The sequence below is a fragment of the Rhipicephalus sanguineus genome, chromosome 10 (genome assembly GCF_013339695.2).
Source record: "Rhipicephalus sanguineus isolate Rsan-2018 chromosome 10, BIME_Rsan_1.4, whole genome shotgun sequence".
Taxonomy (NCBI): domain Eukaryota; kingdom Metazoa; phylum Arthropoda; class Arachnida; order Ixodida; family Ixodidae; genus Rhipicephalus; species Rhipicephalus sanguineus.
This window is the reverse complement of record NC_051185.1, coordinates 75,643,502-75,668,115: the sequence shown is the minus strand read 5'-3', so window position 1 is coordinate 75,668,115 and position 24,614 is coordinate 75,643,502. Positions and strand designations below refer to the sequence as shown.

Genomic DNA, 24,614 nt, shown 5'->3' with positions numbered 1-24,614 from the left:
CAACACGTGAAGCACCCATTGAACCTAGCACTCAGCGAAGAAACCAGTGCGAAATTCCTGATATTGTTCGAGAATATAAACCATTACTACCGAGCTTTGAACTATACACAGTGGACATTTGGCGCCCAACGGCTCGGGGTGAGCTAAGAAGACGTTCATATTTTCTATGTGGGGACGTCGCTCTCTACGCGCTCCGTTGGCTGAACCACTGACTTCAGGACAATGTCGGCTCCGTGAACCCAAGATGGCTGGTGACGCCAATACCCGCGAGCAATCGCCAGTAATTGAGCAGGGAATCATTGACGGTATTAAATACGACAATGCCCTTGTCTATATGGATGACTGTGTGGTCTTCAGTCGGACATTTGAAGAACACGTTTCGCACCTTGAAAACATCTTTACAAGGTTCGAAAAAGCCGCCTTAAAGTTCAAGCCACAGAAGTGTATTAGTTGCCCTTCTTGGTTGCTATCTGGAACCGAAATAGATTTATCGGTAGAGGGAATAACAACTAAATGGGACAGGTCCATGATATTCGCAGAGCAACTGGCACTATTCCAGATCTGGACCTTATATCCGCAGTACATCCATGTGGATATAAACGGTTCACGTCTGGCATCGCTACGAAGCAATGAGAAAAATTCTTTAAAATTTACGTCATTGTACGAGACTTTATAAAAAGCACACAAAAGCAAGAGCAGTCAACCGCACTGACATATTTGCACAGCGCAAACTGAACAAGGACAGATGAGAGGACACAGCACAGGCGCTGTGCTGTGTCCTCTCATCTGTCCTTGTTCACTTTGCACTGCGCGAATATGTCGATGCTAAATCACCAACTAGCCCAAGCTACAGTCCTATATCAAACCAACCGCACAGTTGGATTTAAATGGATTCTCGCTGGAACATTCCTGGTAACACTATAGCGGACGGAACTGCGAATCGGACGCACTATAACGTAGACACCACAATCATTCTTGACGCAATAAAATCGGTCTAGTCCGGAGACAGCTATCCGGCAGTCTCGAGCGATCTTGGGCTTGGACCTGCAGAGTGCGTTCGACAACGTTCGACACTCGGCGATCCTGGCTCAGGTGTCCCACCTGGGGCTAGGTGTAAGATCATATAACTACATCAGAGCCTTCCTCTCCCGCCGCACGGCCCGATTGGAGGTGGGAGGCACGAAGCTTGAAGAAAGAGAGATGGGCAATGTCGGGACCCCTCAGGGCTCGGTGATCTCCCCATTCCTGTTCAACATAGTCATGATCGAGGTGGCCAGGCGTCTGGAGGCGCTGGGCCCGGGGATCCGACACTGCCTCTACGCCGACGACGTAACCATCTGGGCCACGGGTGGGAGCGACGGGGACATCGAGGCGGGCCTGCAGGCAGCGGTAGAAGCCGTGGAGTCCGCGCTCTCGAGCACGGGCCTCCGGTGTTCACCGCAAAAGTCACAGCTGCTCATCCTGCCGCCACCAGGAAGACACAAGAAGAAGGCGAGTCAGGAAGCGGCCGAGAACATCGTCGTGCGCACGAGCGACGGTGTGCCGATCCCGCATGCTCCGGGGCTACGGATCCTGGGGATGTTCGTGGATGGCACCCAGACCAACGGCACGGCGGTCAAGAACATCACAACCAAGATGGGCATTGCAGCACGCCTGATCAAACGAGTCTCGTCCCGATACCGGGGCATGAACGAGAGGGGGCTCCTGCGCCTGCTGCAGGCTTTCGTCGTAAGCCATGCAGCATATGCGGGGGCCTTCCACCGCTGGACGTGTGCGCAGCGAGCCAAGATCGACGCCGCCATCCGGAAAGCCTACACGGGGGCCCTGGGACTCCTGCTGGGCACGAAGACCACGGCCTTGCTGTCTCTGGGAGCACACAACACGCTCTCGGAGATTAGCGAGGCCCAAAGAGTATCGCAGCTGAGCCGCCTAAGCAGCACGGCAGCGGGCAGAAGACTACTAGACCGGGCGGGATTACTACCTCCAGGCGAACGTGTGGGTACAGGACCGTACGGCGAACTGGAAGAGCAAGCCCTCCTAAGCGACGAAGCGGCGAGGAAGATTATCGTCTACCCGCTGCCCAAGAACACCGACCCAGAGAGAGACGAGGGCAGGCGAGCGGCACGAGCGGTGGCGCTGGCCCGTCAGCACCAACAAGACGAGGGTGCAGTCTACGTGGACGCCGCAAGGTATCCGAGGAGACGCAACGCCTTTGTAGCGGTGGTGGTCCGAGCTACTACCGGAGAACTGCTAACAGCCAGTACCGTGCGCGCCCAAACAGCCGGCCAGGCGGAGGAGGTGGCGATTGCTTTGGCCATGGGCCTACCGGGTACGCGCACGGTGCTAAGCGACTCGAAGTCGGCGATCAAGAACTTCGCCCGAGGCACGATCTGGCAGGGCACGGAGCGGCTAATGAGGTCCATCGAGGCCACGTGGGCCGCCCAAGGTGCCGCTGCGGGACCGACCATTGCTCTCAAGTGGTTCCCGGCCCACATGGGTCGGCAACTAGCACCCGACATCGAAAACCGCAACGCAGAGGCGGACGTCGCGGCCCGTGATCTCATTACGTGCCGGACCGCGACAGTCCGTCCCTCCGAGACCAGCGGAGAAGACCAAAAAGAGGACTTCGAGCCCCTAACCGACTACGGTGGGATCCTGGCGGCTTACAGAGAAGTCAGGAGAGCCTTCCCGCACCCGCACCGAGAACTCTCGCGCGCGGAGGCAGTCAAGTTCCGACAGTTGCAGACCGAGTGCGTGCTGACACCGGCTCTGGCCCGGCACGTGTGCCCCGACATGTTCGTGGACGCAAAGTGCAGTGTGTGCGAACGTGAACTAGCTACTCTCCGCCACATCATGTGGGGAGGGTGTAACAGTGCTATGCACAGTGGGAACGGGCAGTGCCAGGACGCCACGTATCCCGAAGAGGTGAGAGCGTGGATACGCTCCGAAGACCTGAAGACGCAACGAAGGGCCATCCAGCGGCTTGAGGAGGCTTTGGCGAAGCAACGGAGAAAAGGAGCCGACGACCCGTCCAACGGGCGCGGAGGCACCCGAGTAACTGTCGCCTAGTTGGAGCACAACATCCTCGAGGTCTAGGCTCTGAGATTATCGGACTCTAATAGCCGTAATCTTAAGATAGGGAACATCCGCGCCCTGCAAGGCCGGGGACTTCCCACACTCCGGATGTGTAAATAAATGTTATTTCTCTCTCTCTCTCTCTCTCCGGCAGTCTCAGCAAAAGCAACTTGCTCAACGAAAAAAATCTAAACATTCGGAGCTATTGGTGGCACGAATAACGAGTGACAAGTTGTTTTTCTTCCATGCACTTGCGGTCGAGAGCCTGCTTCCGGTATTTCGAATATTCAGAAAAACTTATACGAAATCGATGGCTCTGAGTGAAGTTATGAGTTATATTGAATACATATGATATCGGAGCATAAGTTTACATAAGATAATGGCCAATTAACTCTCTGGATAATTAATAAAAATTAATCGAACCAGTTCATTCAAAGAGCAGAAGGTTTCCTTGTCAGCAGCTGGGATCGTTGAGGCACCTGGGGGAGCAGATCTCAACCACGCGCTTCTTTCTACGTGGTCTCTAATAACCCCTTTGGCAGCGCGAGAGAACACTAAGTCAACACGGAATACATCAGGACACACGAACGCCGAGAGGACATTTCACCTTAAAAAGCTCCTACTCTCTCTCTCTCTCGTACACGTTGGTGCACAGATTTACCGTGAATACTTGTTTCTGGCGCAAAATACGTATCGCCGTAAAGGGGCAAACGACAGAAAGCCTATGAATGGCCAAGTCTTATTCTGTGACGTGCAGATGACTTTTCCCTGACTTAGGTAATAGAAATGCGTCTCCAAGTAGGAATCTCTCTGCACAGTAGAACAGCAAAATGAAACTCAAGCTTGTGAAGACAGTATAAGAACGTGCTATTTATGAAGACATGCTCACCCATCACAATGTAGGCTTTGCGGTTGAGGTGCATGAGAAATCGGTCGAGGCAGCTACAACACGGCCTCAGAAAACTGGTGACCGATGCTCCCGCTTGGGTTTTATCGTTGAAGCTGGAAAGGAAAAGGTTTCTTTACCTATTGACAAGATATTTCAGGCCCATGTGGGCCTAGGTAGAGGAGATGAAAACTCAGCACGATCACAGTGAAAGCCGGAAGAGCGGCCTTTCTAGAGCCCGCTGTAAACTCTTTTAAGACATCTACTGCAATCTCACGTGAAGGTACCCACTGCGCTATAAATCATCACAATTTTTGTAAAGTAGGGAAGAACCCCCTATGCCATTATTCGTCATTGTGCAGAGAAGCGAGGTAGTAGCTACACACCTGTAAGGCATTGTGTACTCCGTTGATGCTGCGGCTACAGGTCGGCAAAAAATGTGGAGCTCACTCAGACTCACTCAAGAAATATATTGTGCGCTTAAGGCTCACTCGGACTCAGACTCACCAAAATTTTCCTCAACCGGACTCACTCAGTCCCAGACTCGCTAAAATAATTCTCAACCAGACTCATTGGGACTCAAATTCCCCAAAATGTTACTCAACCGGACTCAGTCAGACTCAGACTCGTGGCTCAATTTGAGTCTTAATGACTCGGCGTTAGTCAAATCATGAGTGAGTTTGCCGACCTATGGTTGTGGCTGATGACGATGAAGAATTATGAATGACCCCTTTGTAGTGAATGGGAAGTTTTAAACCAAACACTCGTTGCGCAGTTCGCTTTGTATGAAGCCTGGTATTTGTATGAAGCCTGGTTTCATAGAAAGCCATAACCTGGCTTTGTATGAAGCCTGGTTATGCTATATTAGATATGTTAACGCGATTTCTTGCCCGACATGACAACTATATCGGGTCCTTTTGCAAAGACGTTTCAAGCACCGGCGTCGCTCTGTGGTAGAATACTCGACTGCCAGGCAGAGGGCCCGGGTTGAAACCTTATCTGATCCTGGATATTTTTTTCTCCTTTTGTGCGATAGCGGTTACAGACACCGGTGGCGAACTATGGCACCAAAAACGGCTTTTGTTGTGAATCTTGTGATCATATAACACCTGTCGCTGTAAAAAAATGTGCGAGTAGTCAGGAAACAAAATCACGCTCCAGCTCCGAAAGTAATACATAAATATATTGCACAGTTTTAATGAATTTATGCTGATTAGCAATGGCAATGTCAGTGCTTCTCATTATCCTACGGCACGGAGAAAAATACTATTTGAAAGTGTTACTTATTAACTGAGAGGGAGTTAAATATATGTTATATAGTTATGAATGCCTTAAGCTACACCAGGCACGTGAACACTTAGATACACAAGAAAATGCAAGAATATGGGACTTTGGAAACTACAGCACGAAGCTGTGACTTTCTCATGTTCCGTAACTGTGAAGCTTTCATCAATCCGCATGTGGCTCATGGTCGTGAGTCTGCAGGCTCATTAGAAAATAATATAACTGGAAAGAACCGCCAGCTATGTCTTCCGAGAGCCGAGGAGTCAGGTTATGTGATAAAGAGAGTCTCGGTCGGTGTCAAGCGCTCTTATAGTGTAAGAATGGCAATTTACCAATTTATGCATTCAGTAACAAACATAGGGGGCCACAAAAGGTGCAGGCAGCTCACTGCACGTCAACTATGTTCATGCACAACTAAATGCACACTGACGTGTACTCTTCTCCCGGCCAAACAGAAAAAAGTAGAAACAGACGCGTAGAATTGAAGAGCATGCCGGCATCAAGAAGTATAACTTCGTTTAATGAATGCCTCGTAGAAAGCAGAAATGTACTCGGCAAGTACGGCTGCGGTACCGTTCCCCATAACTAGGAACCGGTAAGTATCAATTTTGTTCTTTAGATAGCTTCACCTTGCTTTCAAGCGGTCATTAACGACAGGAGAAGTGCACCCCAACATAAATTGTGCTATTGTCTTCATCGAAACCCTGGTTGCCTGGAGCTACTTGTGCTTACTCACTCACACGAGGCGCGAGCCAGAGATGATTGCCCTCAGGGGTTCAGCGACGACGAGCACGAGCGAGCCGTAGATGACTGAGCCCAGATGGTAGCCAACCAGAAGCTGCATGCTCCGAACCACCGGGGCGCTAATGTGAGTCTTATGCCTGCGCTGACATAGAAAAACACAGCAACAATAGTGCCCTGGCGATTATGCATCGTACAGTGCTGTGTACGCGAAAGTGTTTATATCAGGGCAAGCGAAGCCTGGTCGGACAAGTTTGTCATTAATCATCGCCTCCTCACCCACTGGCTTTGGTACGGCGCTCATACCTCACGGCACACAGAACATTTCTCAATTTCTTTTCTAAAAGTACGAAAGAAGGGGAATCGATCGAGGGGCTCATTTCTTTGGTACACAAACCTAACGAAGTCAACTGACAATGATGACAAAGAAATCATAGTACACTGTACATCTAGGCCATTGCGCGTCGTTTAGGCGCGGCAGTTTCTGAAGAACGCGTTAATTCATTATGCCCCGTTAGTTTCTATCTGAAAGCATGGTTGTGCAACGTCTTTTTCAGCACCAAAGTTTTCATTTGGGCTAAACATCTTGGCGGTAAAAGTTTTACTCAGTATCCCTTCAGTTTGTAAGCAAGATTTATTCGCATTTGCCAAGAACTTTTCAAACGCTATTCATGTGGTACTTGATTACTTACATGTTGTGTAGGAGTATGCCATAGTTGTCCTTCAAAAGTCCTGCCATTAAACGTATACTTAAATCATTGTTTGAAACGCTCTCTGCAGTTGTAGTAGTACATGACGTGGTGGTGTAACACAATGAGATTACCTTTCAAGCGACATATCCTCTAGAAAATTTTATTTTAACACGAAAGTGTTTTATGCAGGGCTCCACCGAGATTTGCATGACGTATTTCCCTCACGGAAATACGTCAGCAAAATGAACGCCATATAAAGGCAAAGAAAAAGTTCCGTTTACAGGAGTCGAACCCATGACCTCTCGGTTCGCGACCATGGCTGGCGGGCGTTTAGCCCACTGAGCTACCGCCAAACACATAACGGAGGCTACATGAACGCGCCTTTTATCTTTCACACTTTGCTCTCAGTGCTCTTGCATGGATGGATGGATGGATGCTATGAGCTTTCCCTTTATAACGGGGTAGTTACATGTGTGCCACCAGGCTTGAAAAAAACAAAAACAAAAAATCGTGCCGTTGCTGCGACCACCCCATTCGGAGGGTTTCCATTAGAAGTCTAATTTCGTTTAACACACCGCTAGGTGGTGGCTTCAGCTCATGCCTCGCTCATAGCGTCTATGCATACCAAAAAATAGCTCACCGACGCTCGCCTGGCTGTCGCACCGCGTTCCTCGCTCACGCTGTGAGAATTAACTGCCAGGCTGGAGAGAAGACACGAGGCGTGTAGCGTTTCTCTCCGCGTTTCATGACGCTTTGAAGGAGTGCACATCGAGTGTCAGTGTTTATTATGTGCTTGTTGATGCCATCTTTGCGCGGGATTCACTGTATGCGGTCTGCAGGTATATCTTGACAACTTCAGCTACCCCAATGCTTAAATCATGATCATGGACGCTACTCGTCGGTACGGAAATGTGCCACTAGGCGTTAATATGGGTGCGTCCACATCAAGCGGTGCTAAATCTGCCATACAACAATAGACATTATACAAGCTCTGATATACCAATGCACGAAAGCAATCAACTACTTCTGTGACGACACGTTTTACTTTTAGGGGCGAAGCTCCTTAAGGCGGCACCCGTTCGTCCCTCGTAGTCGTAGTAGTAGTCGTAGTGCGTAACCAGTCTTACGCTTTGACCTCCATGGTGGTGCCGGTGGGAGATTTTTCCTGTGCGTTGTTGAACAATAAAAAATTCGCAGCGTGCGCGTTAACTAAAAGCCGAATTCTTCTGTCTCTCATTCCCCATTAGCAGCCATTGGCATGTTCCAGTAGGAAACGTTAGTAGAAGTAGAAGTGTAAGTGTTCGCTAAAAGCCGACTTCTTCTGTCTCTCATTCCCATTAGCAGCCATTGTTTACCTCCAAGGTAGTGCCTGGTGAGATTTCTCCTGTGCGTGATTAAACAATAAAAATTTTGTTCAAAACGCCGTTGATTGATGAAATAAACCAACGAAAGACGCCAGATGTTTTGTAAAAGCAAACCGAAAAGACGCCAGCTGCTTAACGAAAGACGCCAGATGTTTTCTAAAGCAATGGTTTTCTAAGAAATGAAAATTCACAGCGTACATGTAAAATTAAAGTGAGCTGCAAGTCGTCATAACAAATCGAACCTTTAGTATAAACGCGCCCGATCTCACGTCGGTGATGATGTACTGGGCAGAATTCACGGAAGATTCACGGTTTACCGATGAACCTCCGCAGCTTCGCCCACCCATCATCATTCACTCCGTGGATATGCTGTGATTTTCGTGTTATTCCGATTCCTATGACTGAGGGATCAACCATCTTTTTCAGCGGCTCTGTATCGAGTGCTACCAAATCGAAAAGGTTTTATTGACCTGCTATGTCGATGAGGATGTCGATGAACGCCCTAACGAAGTAAAATTTTATGAACTCACTTGGTGAAGTACCAGGTGGCCACGGTGCTAGCCACGACGAAGTGCTGGCAGCTGAGGACAATGTTGGCCAACCACAGGAAGAATATTACATAGGGTGGGCACATGGTCTGTCTCGGAAACATAATTGAAGCAACTCATCAGATGGAGACATTCATGGCAATATGACGCCATGCGATGAATGCACACTGTAGACATGAAATAAGCCCTTTGACACTTATTAGACACTCATGCCATTTTTGCTCAGGATAGTAAGAGAAAAACAAGGCGGTGCTTGTTTGCTGATATATTGATGGATAGCTTATTTGATCGCCTATGATATGTTTGGACTCTGATACCGCTCTTATAGTGACAAATTTAGTGTCATTTGAGCGAGTGCACTTCACGGCTAGTGTCCTCCGCGCGCTGTCACAAATGAACGCGCAGTGACACTTCTTGCAGAACGCACTCGCTGGCGAGTACGTTCGCGGAACTCACCTCGCTGTGTTGAAGTGGGTAGCGTTGGTAGAAGGAGCTCGAAAATCAAGGACAGTATTAAATGTTGAGACGGTAGTACTCTTAAATAACCGTTTTCATCTCTAGCACTATTATTAGGCAATAAAACCTACTATTCGTAAAAAGAAAAGCAGCGCAGATGTTACGCGACACGAATTGCAGAACTAATGTTTTTGTAACAGTGCTAAATTTTGTGATGACTTGAAAGCAGGCATAACTCTACATTGCTTTTTGCCCTTCACATCAATAATGGACTTACTCAAAGGAAGCCAGTGTCCTACATTCATGAACGCGGTCATACATAATGGTCTGCTAACGTAACCTGGTCTGCTCACAAGAGGGTTCTTGTGATCCCAAAAACAATGCACATATGAGACAGGGAAATTTAACCCATATATGCCCAAACTCAGAAAAATGACAAAACAAATATTTTTCTTCACAAAAATTGTACTTCTACCCTCAAAAGAAAGCACGAGTTTTTTTATTAACTGCCAGGTAAACGCAACACTGTTTTTCAAGCCGCCCTGCACATAGAGGACACTGGGCATTAGGGGTACTATGTGCGGGTGTGGTAAGCCTTGAAACATTTCACGTGCACATCGACATTGCACTTCTTCCTCTCCATGACGTATTTCATACAAAGCACGCGTTTGCCCGGAGAAAGCGGTCGGCATTTCACGCGCACTACTTCCTCTGCATGACGTCTTTCACACAGAGCACGCGTTTGCCCGGAAAAAGCGGTTGGCACGTGGCAGCATGAAAAGCAAGCAATGTCTAGGCTTGTACACATTGAGAATGAGGCCTGTTTTATGTTTTATGTGCTGTAGGTGGCGTTAGTCATCAACTAAAGAAATAGCGATGTTAGAGTGCATCAAAGAAGCGTCCTCTATGCAGAACACTAGGCATATATCGGTTAATTGGGTAACTGGCAGCCTCGAACTGCTCAGACGAGTTGTCCAAAATTGCAAAGGGAAGGAATATTAAGGACAAAGTTTACAAAGCCCTGCCAAAACTCTCACCCGATTCCACTGTAGAAGCAAGATATATTAATCACTACTACTGCTGCTAATCATCACAATAATCTTGATAATAACGTTACCTACATTAATCTTGAATGTCATTGTCTGCTAAAGAATTGCACAATATCCATCTTACAGACTACTGCTATATTTGAGGCAACCTGAAAATAAATATCTTTACTTTAGTCTTGGATCCCTAAACGCAGCTCTTTACAAAATTTTAAGCTGTGACAATATTTCGGATATACAAAATTGTATTATGAGTAATGGGCCTCTAAAAATCTTGACCCTATCGCGATATTTTAGGCTAGAATAGATATAAAATACTAGATATATTCTTAATGTTTGCGGTGGTCTAATACTTTCATATTGCACTGAATGTTTTGCCGTTTGGGTGAGAGCGCTACGGCTGAGTTATTTTAACTATAAATAAAACCTTGATTGGGCGCTTCGGAGACTTCAGTTTGAATGAAACAAGCTGCGTGAACGAACTACGTCAAATTTGGCATCGTGTATTCTGAGCAATACAGTTTATGCACTTCATGCATTTACAGAGGTGAGCCAGAGTGGAACTAAGACTAAATTCTTGAAAGGTATGGTCGCATGATTGGGACAGTGACAGTAGACTTAATGTGCGCCTTACCAGAAAAAAATTGTCCGTATCGAAGCCTACGGTGCGTTGTTCAGCATCGTCGATAAATGGATGCACTACCGACAGCATGGCGACCAGACCAAGGAGCCAGAACCCGGCGATCACCAAAATCACCATGGCTGCCTGTGATGTGACCAGAAGAGGAACGAGGAAATATTTCGTGCTCTAATAACCTGAGCTTCATTGAACGAAGATAACGTATTCCGTTGATTTGACGCGTTCATATTTTTAAACGTTTTTACAGTGGCGTCAAAATGTAAAACATGAGAATACATTGAAGTACAAGGAGATGAAGCGCTCATTCGTGTTATATATTAAGAGGAACAGATAGTGTAAAAGAGTACGTGAAAACATTTACAGTCAATACGTGGTAAGAGTTCACAAAGGGCATTAAAATTTAATTAATAATCTGGGCCATACGTCAATTTGGACCCTATGTGCCGTGGTAGATTAGCAGCTAACATATTGCGGCGCTAAGACTGAGATTGCGGTTTTTATTCACGACTACGGAGGCAGCTTTTCATGGGAGCGAAATGGCAAACAAATGTCATATACCTAAGTTAATAGAAATATAATGGCTGGGATTTTACGCCCCAAAAGCACAACATGATCAACATGAGTGATCAGTCGCGAGGAAAATAACTTACTTCGTTAATTGCTATCGGCCTAGCCCTTTTCTGTTAAAGGTGTTGTGCATAAAATATTTTTAAACGCTTTTTTATTTAATTGTAATTGACTGAAAGTTGAAAAAATGGCAAAGTTTTACAGCAGAGTGAACAATACAAAGTTGATTAGTGTGACAGTGTGGGCGTGTTGGTATTGTATTCTACTTTATTGTTGCGAAGGATAAACCCTGCGCTACCTATGGATGTCTTTAGCTGTCCTTAGTTTTTATCTTTAGTCTTTAGTCTGCGCTACCCCCAAATAGAGTACAAAATTGGTTACGTTCTCGTAAATCATATGTAATTCCTCTTTAATGTTTCGCCCCATTTAGCTAGATTACACTGAGTATTAGTCCTCAGCATGTGACGAGCAGTGTTTCGTCCTTTGAATTTTGTCGTTATGAGACATTTTGCTGAATGTTGCTTTTTTGTCCTTTTTCTTTTTTGTGCTATAATAAGCAAAACGGCATATTCGGCGCATGGAACACCGCCCTCTCAGAGATCAAAAATCATCAGCATGACTACACGAACCTATCACTGCTACAAAACGAATCAATGAGAAACTATAAAGTATATATCTCAGTGCCTTAGTAAAGTAGGAATGGTCAATATACTGAGCTAGGGTGTAAATGTAGGCTAGTTGGTATTTTATTGCAGGTTTGGGTGTAGTGCCGCGTACGAAAATGGTAAGAAAGAAGATGACAGGGCGCCTCTTTCCTGTCATCTTCTTTCTTACCATTTTCGTACGCGGCGCTACACCGAAACCTGCAAGGAGTGGTCATATTTCTATTGAAAAATTAAAGAAGCTGAGGAGCATACCGCAAAAATGTCTCACCGTTATAGCCTGGCCGAAGACAGACGGCACGTCGCCTAGAGCTCTTCCCGCTTCCTGTAAAACACCCACCACCTGCAAAGCCAGGCAAGCAGTCGCAACTGGTCCCACTTGTAAGACACAGTAAAAAGGCAAACTTATTTCCAATTCGCTCAGGAAGGAGATCACATTCTTGAGGCACCGCATTGCACACAGATATATTTTGGACGTTTGAACTTCCGGAATGACGATATACAGGTAGCTTCAAATATGCCTATTTATTGCTCGCTTCTAGGCAAAGGATTCGACTGTTGCCGAGAAGCATTATGTTCAGTTGTTTAGGTAATGGACAAAACGACAATTCCTAACAAATGGTACAATTGGTAGCATAGTTCAAATCGCACGAACCAGAACGCACTATAGTACTTCGGGTTTCACAAATTTCTCTGTTATGTCTGTTCAACACGTTGAGCGATTTGCAAACGCTATGCTCCATGCTTAGCTTCTTCGGAGAATGCCTGGGGCAGCTGTGTATTAAGAAACGATTGCAGGAGATATGCTATTCCCCCAGTTTTATTGACTGGTCAGTATTCTGCAACATGCCCTCACTACCCTCCTTTTGCCTCGGAGAGACAAGTACTGTCCAAGGCACTGCGGCGACTGGATGATCGGCCAATTTCCGTGCAGGTGCTACTACAGCGCCATCCACATCTCTCGACGGCCCACAACGCAGTGAATATTGAGAACGACGGGCTTGTGCGAACGCCTCTGACTTGTGGTGCAATCCCGCACGCTGTAGTGAATGCACTGCATCTCTTCTCTCTCTCTTTTTTTTCTCTTCCCTCCTCTCTATTGCCAGTCTTTCTATTCCCCATTCCCAATCCCCCAGTGTAGGGTAGCCAACCGGAAGTGTTTCTGGTTAACCTCCCTGCCTTCTCCTTTTTCTGTTTCATTCCTTCAGTATTCTGCAAAAATTGGCGAACGTGGGAATTAGCTCAACTAACCGGACACAAGTTGCGCAGTTACACCATACATTTGCGCTTGCCATTTGATGAGCAGTCATTAATGTTTGTGATGAATTGACGAACCACGAAATTTAGTTAGCGCGCATTCAATCCTTCTATCTGTCGCAGTTCTAATGTACGGACACTCGTTAAACACGGGCAGCCACAAATGAACATTACGTAACCTCTCAGCAGAAAAGCGACCAATTATTCAACATGACGAAGTGGGAACCAATGGACCGGGGGCGAAGTCAGTTCAGTGAAATACGGGAAGAAGGTGTGCGTGAGTCGGCGCCCTCCATAGTAGCTAAAAGCGCATCAAGCTGAAGTGGAGCGTGGCTGTTACTACTCAGCGTCTCTTCGCTTGGTTATGTAATCCCGAATAGCGCACTCGCATAAAGAATTCGTATAATCTGCACCATACATGACCCCGTTCACTAATAAGTTATGGGTGCTTGCTTCTTCCGTCGGTCACGGAAGGCATTACAACACCAGTTTCTTTTCAATCGATAGAAATAAGTCTGTGCACATCAAATGAATCACTTGTTTTTCCTTAATATATAAAATACACTCCGGTGCACTCAAGACACTCTTCTTGACTAGTAAGTGACCATGAGATAGGCATAATGTTATTTCTTACAGCCTACACTCTAAGAAAAAGAGTATGCGTGACTCCTTTCGGGTAGTCCTGACTTGCCGCGTACATGGCTCTCTTTAAAGAGTCACGTTAACTCTCTTGTGGGTCACACGACTCTCCGAAGAGAGTATGATGAATCCCAAAGAGAGTTGATGTGCCTCTTTAAAGAGAGTCATATGCGTGGCCAAAAAGGGACAGATGACTTTCTTCTTTCTTAGAGTGTAGGAGGTGCTGCTTTCCGGCAATATTATTTTCAAGCGCATTACCTTTGGCAAGTTTATACCTGAGGCTTCAGTTACAAAGCTTTCTTTACAATAGTTCTTGCTTAGTGAGCTTTCCTTTCGCTAAACTTAAAAAGTGGTTTCGTTCGACTAGGCCGAATTTATTGCGGCATTCTCGCTTCAGCAATGCAACCATGTGCATGCACAGGATCTACTATAGATGGTGATGTACGGTGTATTGAATACTGTGCATGCATACCAGCATGCCCAACTACAAATAATAGCTTAAGTGTGTTACATTGCCTTGAATACGTTATAGAGCAGCGTAAGTTTCTATGTGACGTCATCTATTAGATGAGGTGGACGACATACTGTAAACGAAATGCTAGTGCTACTCAACCTAATGCTTCTAACCTCGACGTAGGCGCAAATTAATCCATGAATGCAATGTATTCAGTGATTAAAACTCGCGATGTATGTGTAGATGTCTTACCTGCGTGACTTTGTTGAGGACAATGGCAATCATGATAAGTATGACGACCTGCAAGAGAGAAATTTTGTTTTTTAGACCATCTACACATTAACGGTGTACTGAGTACTAGAAACAGAGGAAAATCGAAGTACACGCTGTGGTTTCGCAAAATGTGGATACCTAGGACGTTGCCAGACCACATTCGTTGGTTAATTTTGTTATACAATGGATAAAGACATTTTAGCATTTAATAGGAAGATAGTCATAAAAACAAGGTTACGTTAGGTCATGTTTATTTACCAATTTTCTCTCTAAGATTCTAGAACAGCGAACTTTATTTGATAGTTTGCAGTGATGTAAATGCTGGTGGTATAGCGCAAACCTGCAAGAAGCAAACCTGCAAAAACATTCGTGCATTCCTGCGTAAACCTGCAAGAGCATTCAGCCGTTTGTTACTGCGTATTTGGTTACTACAGTGAAATCCGACTACATCGAACACGGGTAAGACGAATTATTCTTTATACCGAACTATTTTCGAACGCGACAATGATTAACGTCCGTACATCAGAAGATCTACCGCTGCATCGAATAACAATAGCGGGAACACTTCATACATCGAACGTCGGGCACCTCGAAACGCCCCAATATGTTGGCTTTCCCTCACACGAGGTTGGCTTTTTCTCACAGACGAGGACTTGCAGCACCCCGACCAGCGTGTCGCGAGCGAATCGTTCCCTGCCCGTGCTCGTGGACGTGAATTGCCTCGTCGTGAAAGAACCCTCTTATATAAGCTAAGAGTAGGCTCTGTATTTGTGGGCGAATAATTCTATCGTCAAGGATGTGTGGACAGTCCGTTAGGCCCGTCTTGTGGCTTCTGCGAGAGACATGAAGACCTAATTTTAAAATGTCCCGCATTAGTTATGCAACGGGCACTGCTGATCAAGAAATATGGACTTATTGGACTTGAGTGGATGGTTGCCTGTTCCCGGGAGGATGCGCTGCTCGGCGCGACCACTAACGTTTATGGACATTTTCCCATGTGCCTACATATTTGTGTCCCCATCTGTGTTATTTCTTTTTTCTTTTCTCTCTTCTTTGCTCTGTCTTTCCTCCTATCTTCCTTTCCTCTACGTTTTCCCGATGGAGCAGGCAGGTGTAGCGGTCCTTTAGGTGGCAGTTGGCAGCCTGTTCCCTCCTCATTACAATAATTAACTATCGTTAATAATAATAATAATAATCAATCAATCAATCAATCAATCAATCAAACGTTTATTTAATGTGCCCAGGAACAACCATAAGGTCTTTGTACTGGCGCACAAAAAAAAACAAAAAAAACAAAGAACAAAGGAAACATTCATAATAAAATATCAGGGATAAAAAACGTTACAAAATTGCACATATACAACTATGCGCAGGCAGAAAAAAAATATCAACAGGGTACAAGGCTATGTAAGTACAGTGCAAAGCTCGGAGCAGAACAACGACTGGGAGCTGTGAAAAACATCGAGCTCCATAAAGTAAGCATTGTAAAGACGTTGTATCCTGCCAATGGTCGAATGTTCACAGAGGCAGGCGGTTACATGAAAAGGTCTGTTCTCTCTGGTCAGCTTACGTGGAATTCGGAAATTAAGACAGTTGAGCAGTACAGGGCAGGATATGATACCATGCACAAGCTTGTAAAGAAATAACAGATCAGCGCGATTTCGTCGGCAGCGAAGTGATGGCAATGATAATAATCCAGCAGCGTTAGAACGAGATCCAGAGTCATTTCTAGCGAAACGATGGTTGTAAATGCTTAGGAATTTTTTCTGGACTCGCTCAATGGCGTTGCTGCTGGAATTAGGAATGCCATTCCAGATCACAGATGCATACTCTAGTTGAGGAAGACATAGCGCGGTGTACAATTTTCGGAAGGGCACAGGAGAACGGAATTCTCTAGACATTCTGCAAACACAGCCTAGGGTGCGAAGACCCCGCAAAGCAACACGCTTAGCGTGAGCAGAAAAGTGTAAGGTGCTATCAAAAAGAACACCTAGATCATTGATCTCACATACCTTACACAACGACACAGAATTGACAGAATATAAAAATGGCACACTAGATGTTTTTCGAGTGAAACTCATTACCTTGGTTTTTGAAATATTTAGGGAGAGGTTATTGCTCTTGCACCATTCAGAAAAAGAACACAAATCAGATTGCAGCAAGCGACAATCGATAACTGAATGAATTTCCTTAAATATCTTTACGTCATCGGCATACAAAAGGAAAGAAGAATTCCGAATGACAGAAGAAACATCATTAACATAAATTAAAAAGAGGAGTGGGCCCAGTACCGACCCTTGAGGAACCCCACTAGTAGCTTTATACAAAGAGGACGTTTGGCCATTAACGGCAACGTAACATCATCTATCAAGAAGATAGCTATGGAGGAGATTCACAATTGAAGAATCAACATCAAAGTGTGCAAGTTTATCGACAAGCAGCGAATGGCTGACAACATCAAAAGCTTTGCTAAGGTCACAGTAAATAGTGTCAACCTGTCCTGTCTGCGAAATAGGCGTGGAGACTTGCATCATGAAACTGGCAAGATTAGTGGCAGTTGAGCGGCCAGCGAGAAACCCATGCTGATTCACAATCAATGAATTTTTTACATCAAAAGACAATATTTTGTGAAGAGCAAGCTCAAAGATTTTGGATGCGGCACAAAGAAGGGAAATAGGGCGGTAGTTCGAGACGTCACTTGTACAGCCAGACTTAAACACTGGGAAAACACGAGCAGTTTTCCACATGCTAGGAAACGTTGAAGCCTGCAGACACTTATTAAATATGGTAGTCAATACTGGGACAAGTATACTGCCATAGGCTTTTAGTATGGCAGAGGGGATGCCATCTGGGCCAGCTGAAAAGGATGGTTTCAAGCGCTTAATGCATTCTGAAATGGAATCTTCATCTAGCGACACAGCATCAGCTGCGCCAACTGCCTTAACCTGTCGACCGTTACTAGCTACAGAGGCTGGAGACTTATAGACAGATGAAAAATGCATGGCAAAACAGTCAGCAACGGCTTGAACTTCTACTCCATTTGGGTCCAGTATCCTGAAGGACTCGCCACTTTTGCTCGACCGTTTGCGCACATACTTCCAAAACTCAGCCGGCCTGTCAGACGCGCTTTTTTCTAAAAATGAAATATATAGACTGTGATCCCGTTTATAAAGGCGTTTACAAAGAGTACGAAAACGACAGAATTCTTCCTACAAATGAGTTGATGCAGAACGTTTATACTTTCTAATAATAATAATAATAATAATAATAATAATAATAATAATAATAATAATAATAATAATAATAATAATAATAATAATAATAATAATAATAATAATAATAATAATAATAATAATAATAATAATCAATCATTTCAATCAATCAATCATTTATTTAACGTGCCCAGGAACAACCGTAAGGTCTTTGTGCAGGCGCACGCAAAAAAAACAATAAAAATAAACTATACAATACAGACAGTCTTCAGAAATAAAAAGAGCAAATACACGTAGACAAAGAGAAATGAACACAAAAGGGGAGGAGTAAAATAAGACAACACGAGAAATATTGAAGGGGAATGAAAAATTAGATTGCATATATACAACTTTGCGGAAAGGCGGAGAAGGGAAGACTTTGTACATTGTGCCATACTATGTCAAAACAGTACAAAGCTCAGATAAAAACAATTATTGTGGACTATGAAAAATGTCAAGATCAAGAAAATTAACATTATAGAGACTTTGTATTCTGTGGACGGTAGAGTGTTGGAAGAAGCAGGCGGGTACATGAAACGGTCTGTTCTCTCTGGTTAACTTACGCGGAATTCGAAAATTAACACAATTGAGAAGTACAGGGCAGGATATGATACCGTGGACTAGCTTGTAAAGAAACAAGAGATCAGAACGATTTCGTCGGCAGTGAAGTGATGGCAATGATAATGATTCAGCAGTATTTGAACGAGATTTTTTAGAAAAGCGATGGTTATATATGCTAAGGAATTTTTTCTGGACTCGTTCAATGGTGTTACCGCTGGATTGAGCAATGCCATTCCATATCACGGACGCATACTCCAGTTGAGGAAGACATAGCGCGGTGTACAATTTTCGGAAGGGCATAGGAGAACGGAATTCTCTAGACAATCTGCAAACACAGCCTAGGGTGCGAAGACCCCGCAAAGCAACACGCTTAGCGTGAGCAGAAAAGTTTAACGTGCTATCAACAACAACACCAAGATCACTGATTTCATAAACCTTGCATAAGGACACAGAATTGACAGAGTATTGAAATGACACGCTAGATGTTTTGCGAGTGATAGACATGAATTTTGTCTTCGAGGCATTCAGAGAAAGGTTATTAGCGTTGCACCATTCGGAAAAAGAGCGCAAATCTGACTGCAGCAAGCGACAGTCGTTAACTGAATGAATTTCCTTAAAAATCTTGATGTCATCGGCATACAAGAGGAAAGAAGAATTACGAATGGCAAAAGAAACATCATTAACGTAAATTAAAAATAGGAGTGGGCCTAATACTGACCCTTGAGGGACCCCACTAGTCATTTTATACAAAGAAGACGTTTGGCCATTTACCGCTACATAACAATATCTATTGAGCAGATAGCTCTGCAGGAGATAATAATAATAATAATAATAATAATAATAATAATAATAATAATAATAATAATAATAATAATAATAATAATAATAATAATAATAATAATAATAATAATAATCAATCAATGATTTATTTAACGTGCCTAGGAACAACCGTAAGGTGTTTGTGCTGGCGCACGCAAAAAAAAACAATAAAAATAAACAATACAATACAGACAGTTTTCAGAAATAAAAAGAGCAAAAACACGTAGACAAAGAGAAATGAACACAAAAGGGGAGGAGTAAAATAAGACAACACGAGAAATATTGACGGGGCATAAAAAATTAGATTGCATATATACAACTATGTGGAAAGACTGAGAAGGGAAGACTTTGTACATTGTGCCACACTATGTCAAAACAGTGGAAAGCTCGGATAAAAACAATGATTGTGGGCTATGAAAAACGTCAAGATCAAGAAAATTAACATTGTAGAGACTTTGTATTCTGTGAACGGTAGAGTGTTGGAAGAAGCATGCGGGTACATGAAACGGTCTGTTCTCTCTGGTTAACTTACGCGGAATTCGAAAATTTACACAATTGAGAAGTACAGGGCAGGATATGATACCGTGGACTAGCTTGTAAAGAAATAAGAGATCAGAGCGATTTCGTCGGCAGTGAAGTGATGGCAGTGATAATAATTCAGCAGTACTTGAACGAGATCCAGAGTCATTTTTAGCAAAGCGATGGTTATATATGCTGAGGAATTTTTTCTGGACTCGTTCAATGGTGTTACCGCTTGATTGAGCAATGCCATTCCATATCACGGACGCATACTCAAGTTGCGGAAGACATATTGCCGTGTACAATTTGTGTAGGGCCATGGGAGACCTGAATTCTCGAGATATTCTACAAACACATCCGAGAGAACGAAGGCCCCGCATAGCAGCACGCTTAACGTGAGAAGAAAAGTTTAACGCGCTGTCAACAACAACACCAAGATCACTGATTTCATAAACCTTGCATAACGGCACAGAATTGACAGAGTATTGAAATGACACGCTAGATGTTTTGCGAGTGATAGACATGAATTTTGTCTTCGAGGTATTCAGAGAAAGGTTATTACCGTCGCACCATTCGGAAAAAGAGCGCAAGTCTGACTGCAGCAAGCGACAGTCGTTAACTGAATGAATTTCCTTAAAAATCGTGATGTCATCGGCATACAAGAGAAAAGAAGAATTACGAATGGCAAAAGAAACATCATTAACGTAAATTAGAAATAGGAGTGGGCCTAATACCGACCCTTGAGGGACCCCACTAGTCACTTTATACAAAGAAGACGTTTGGCCATTTACGGCAACATAACAATATCTATTGAGCAGATAGCTCTGCAGGAGATTCACAACTGACAAGTCAACATCAAAGTGCGCAAGTTTAACCATAATCAGCGTGTGGCTGACTACGTCAAAAGCCTTGCTCAGGTCACACTAAATTACGTCAACCTGTCCTCTCTGAGAAATAGGTGTGGAGATCTACGTCATGAAACTAGCAAGATTTGTGGTAGTTGAGCGGCCAGCGAGAAAACCATGTTGATTAGGAATCAATGAGTTTTTCACACTAAAAGACAATACGTCGTGAAGAGTCAGCTCGAAGATCTTTGATGTGGCACATAGTAGAGAAATCGGGCGATAATTAGAAGCATCTGTTTTAGAGCCCGACTTAAATACTGGAAAAACACAAGCAGTTTTCCACATGCTTGGAAATGTGGAAGTGTCCAGGCAGTTATTAAATATCGTAGTTAGTACTGGGACAAATATACTACCATAAGCTTTTAGTATGGCGGAGGGGATGCCATCTGGCCCACATGATAAGGATGGTTTTAAGCGCTTAATGCATTCGCAGATAAGATTTTCATCCAGCGACAAAGCACTGGATGAGCTAACCGCCTTGGGCTGTTGTCTGATATCAGTGCTAGAGTCTGAGGCCTTATAAACGGATGAGAAATGCGTGGCAAAACAGTCAGCGACGGCATGCACTTCTACCCCATTTGAGTCCAGTAGTCTGAAGGACTCTCCGCTTTTGCTGGACCGTTTACGTACATACTTCCAAAACTCAGCCGGCCTGTCAGAGGCGCTTTTTTCTAAGAATTCAATATACGAACTATGATCCCGTTTATATAGGCGTTTAGAGAGAGTTCGAAGGAAGCTGAACTCTTCCTTCCACTCGCTCGATGGAGAACATTTAGATTTCCTGTGTGCGTGATCTTTATGCTTCAGTGCACTGATAAGTTCAGATGAGAACCAGTGGGGATATTTACGTTGTTTAGGTGTATATTGGGGAATAAAATTACGCAAGCTGCTCAGTACAAGCTCCGTAAACCGATCAACCTGCTCATCAACATTTGGTTTGTCAGTAACCTGTGACCACTCAACGGTAGACAAGTGATGATAGAGGCCCGTGTAATCACCTCGCTTGAAGGCAAATCTCGGAGATTTGTTTACGTAACTGCTGAAGCTCGTTGTTTCGGCTGATGCGGATAATCTTACGTTAAGTAGTGGGTGGAATTTGTCCGGACGTACAAGAGAGATGTCGGAGCGGGAAACTTCAAGGGGTTGATCGTTTGACACACACAGGTCTAAGACGTTGCCACTGGAATTGACGACTGAGTTATGTTGCAGTAGGGAATTAAACGCCAGAAAGTCCAAGAGCAGGCTGCACTTTTTCTCTATGAAATGATTGTAATGAGAAAAAGTAAGCGTGCTCCAGTCAATTCCAGGTGCATTGAAATCCCCAATAACAATAATCCTGTGCCCACTATGAGAAGATACCACAAGTTCAATGGAAGACATGACATCATGAAACGAGGCAGGGGACATGCTGGGCGGTAAATAGAAACATCCAATCAACAATTTTTCACTGCGCTCAAGGTTGGTTTCTAGCCAAATGGATTCTTCGATAGTTTCTAGGTCTTTCCGTCTAACGGATTTCAGTGAATTGTCAATGGCAATCAGCACGCCACCGCCTTTCTGCTTGGTTTATAATAATAATAATAATAATAATAATAATAATAATAATAATAATAATAATAATAATAATAATAATAATAATAATAATAATAATAATAATAATAATAATATTATTATTATTATTATTATTAATATTATTCACAGAATACAAAGTCTCTATAATGTTAATTTTCTTGATCTTGACGTTTTTCATAGCCCACAATCATTGTTTTTATCCGAGCTTTGCACTGTTTTGACATAGTGTGGCACAATGTACAAAGTCTTCCCTTCTCAGTATTTCCACATAGTTGTATATATGCAATCTATTTTTTTATTCCCCTTTATTATTTCTCGTGTTGTCTTATTTTACTCCTCCCTTTTTGTGTTCATTTCTCTTTGTCTACGTGTTTTTGCTCTTTTTATTTCTGAAAACTGTATTGTATTGCTTATTTTTATTGTTTTTTTTGCGTGCGCCAGCACAAAGACCTTACGGTTGTTCCTGGGCACGTTAAATAAATGATTGATTGATTGATTGATTGATTGATTATTATTTGGTGCAACGGCATTAACCTTTCTCGGAATACCTCAAAGTCAAAATACATGTGTTTCACTCGCAAAACATCTGGCGTGTCATTTCAATACTCTGTCGATTCTGTGTCGCTAAGCAAGGTTTATGAGTTCAGTGATATTGGTGTTGTTGTTGACAGCGCGTTAAACTTTTCTTCTCACGTTAAGCGTGCTGCTATGCGGGGCCTTCGTTCTCTCGGATGTGTTTGCAGAATATCTCACGAATTCAGTTCTCCTATAGGCCTCCACAAATTGTACACCGCAATATGTCTTCGACAACTTGAGTATGCGTCTGTGATATGGAATGTCATTGCTCAATCCAGCGGTAACACCACTGAATGAGTCCAGCAAAAGTTCCTCAGCATATATAAAAATCGCTTTGCTAGAAATCACTCTGGATCTCGTTCAAATAGTGCTGGATTATTATCATTGCCATCACTTCAATGCCGACGAACTCGTTCTGATGTTATTTCTTTACAAGCTAGTTCACGGTATCATATCCTGCCCTGTACTTCTGGAATGTGTTAATTTTCGAATTCCGCGTAAGTTAACCACAGAGAATAGACCGTTTCTTGTACCCGCCTGCTTCTTCGAGCATTCTAACGTTCACCGAATACAAAGTCTCTATAATGTAAATTTTCTTGATCTTGACGTTTTCCATAGTCCACAGTCGTTTTTCTCCGAGCTTTGCACTGTCTTGACATAGTATGGCACAATGTACAATATCTTCCCTTCTACGACTTTCCGCATAGTTGTACATATGCAATCTAATTTTTCATTCCCATTCAATATTTCTCGTGTTGTCTCATTTTACTCCTGCCCTTTTTGTTCGTTTCTCTTTGTCTAAGCGATTTTGCTCTTGTTATTTCTGATGACTCTCTGTATTGCATTCGTTATTTTTATTGTTTTATTTTTGCGTGCGCCTGCACAAAGACCTTACGGTTGTTCCTGGGCACGTTAAGTAAATGTCTGATTGAATGATTAATAATTATAGTAACAATAATTTTCCGAACGTATTTGGCACGGCGAGTGTGTGATTAGGAGGGTGTCGGGCGGAGGGAGTAGGAGCTACCGCTTGCCATCACATGCCTTTTCCCATGATTGCTCCCGTCGTGCGCGGCCGCCATTTGCTCCTTCGCGATTCTCCGTTCCCTACGTTAACGCGACGCTCGCCGCGAAACGGAAGAACCTGCTGTTCTCAGCAAAGCTGGCGATAATAAACGCAGTTGAGCGTGGAGAAAAGGTCTCACATCTTCGCTGCGTGCAGCATCCCAAGAAGCACTGTCAGTACGATTGAACGTTAAGCCCAAGCTGGAGTAGAGGCTTGCGGCGCCCGACGAGTACGCACAGCTACGTTTGAAGATGTTGAGGCACTGTTTACATCGATACTGTATCTTCTCGCGTATAACCCGCTCCTGAATTGAACTCGCACCCCCAACTACAAACCGCGGAAAAATTCAAACTATAAAAAAACATCCCTGCGTGCTGCTGTGAAGCCGCCTTCTTTGCAACATTGTGAAGCAGTGCCGCGAAGCAAACTTGCACACTTAAATTCGCACCTATTATGCGGTAAATTCGTAACAGCTTTATATCGAACTATATAGTATATCGAAGTAATTCAAGTATTTTTGCGAGTTTGATATATGTGGGTGTGACTGTATCAACTTTCGTAGTAACTAAACTACAGTTGAGTATTCGGTTGCTGAAATATGAAGAAAATATTTTACTGATTGCTTTAGCTTTCTTATATGCATTTAATGATTTATAATACCTACGTTATACCAATCGGCGACAATCACTCAGACGCAGTACATCTAGCTGCTATTCAATTTAGCGGCTTACGTTCGTGGATTCGTGCTTATGATTGACAAG

At 43.9% G+C, this 24,614-nt stretch overlaps 1 protein-coding gene across 1 annotated transcript in view; it reads right to left on the bottom strand.

Moving 5' to 3' along the window:
* The window catches only part of LOC119372141 (choline transporter-like 1), an 83,549-nt gene that overhangs the window by 18,929 nt on the left and 40,006 nt on the right, over positions 1-24,614 (bottom strand). The window contains exons 9-14 of the mRNA XM_049419605.1: positions 14,564-14,611; positions 12,233-12,304; positions 10,727-10,858; positions 8,573-8,679; positions 5,986-6,126; positions 3,965-4,077 (exon numbers count right to left, since the gene is read on the bottom strand). Coding sequence (XP_049275562.1) covers positions 3,965-4,077; positions 5,986-6,126; positions 8,573-8,679; positions 10,727-10,858; positions 12,233-12,304; positions 14,564-14,611 — 613 coding nt within the window. The remainder of the gene's footprint in view (positions 1-3,964; positions 4,078-5,985; positions 6,127-8,572; positions 8,680-10,726; positions 10,859-12,232; positions 12,305-14,563; positions 14,612-24,614) is intronic.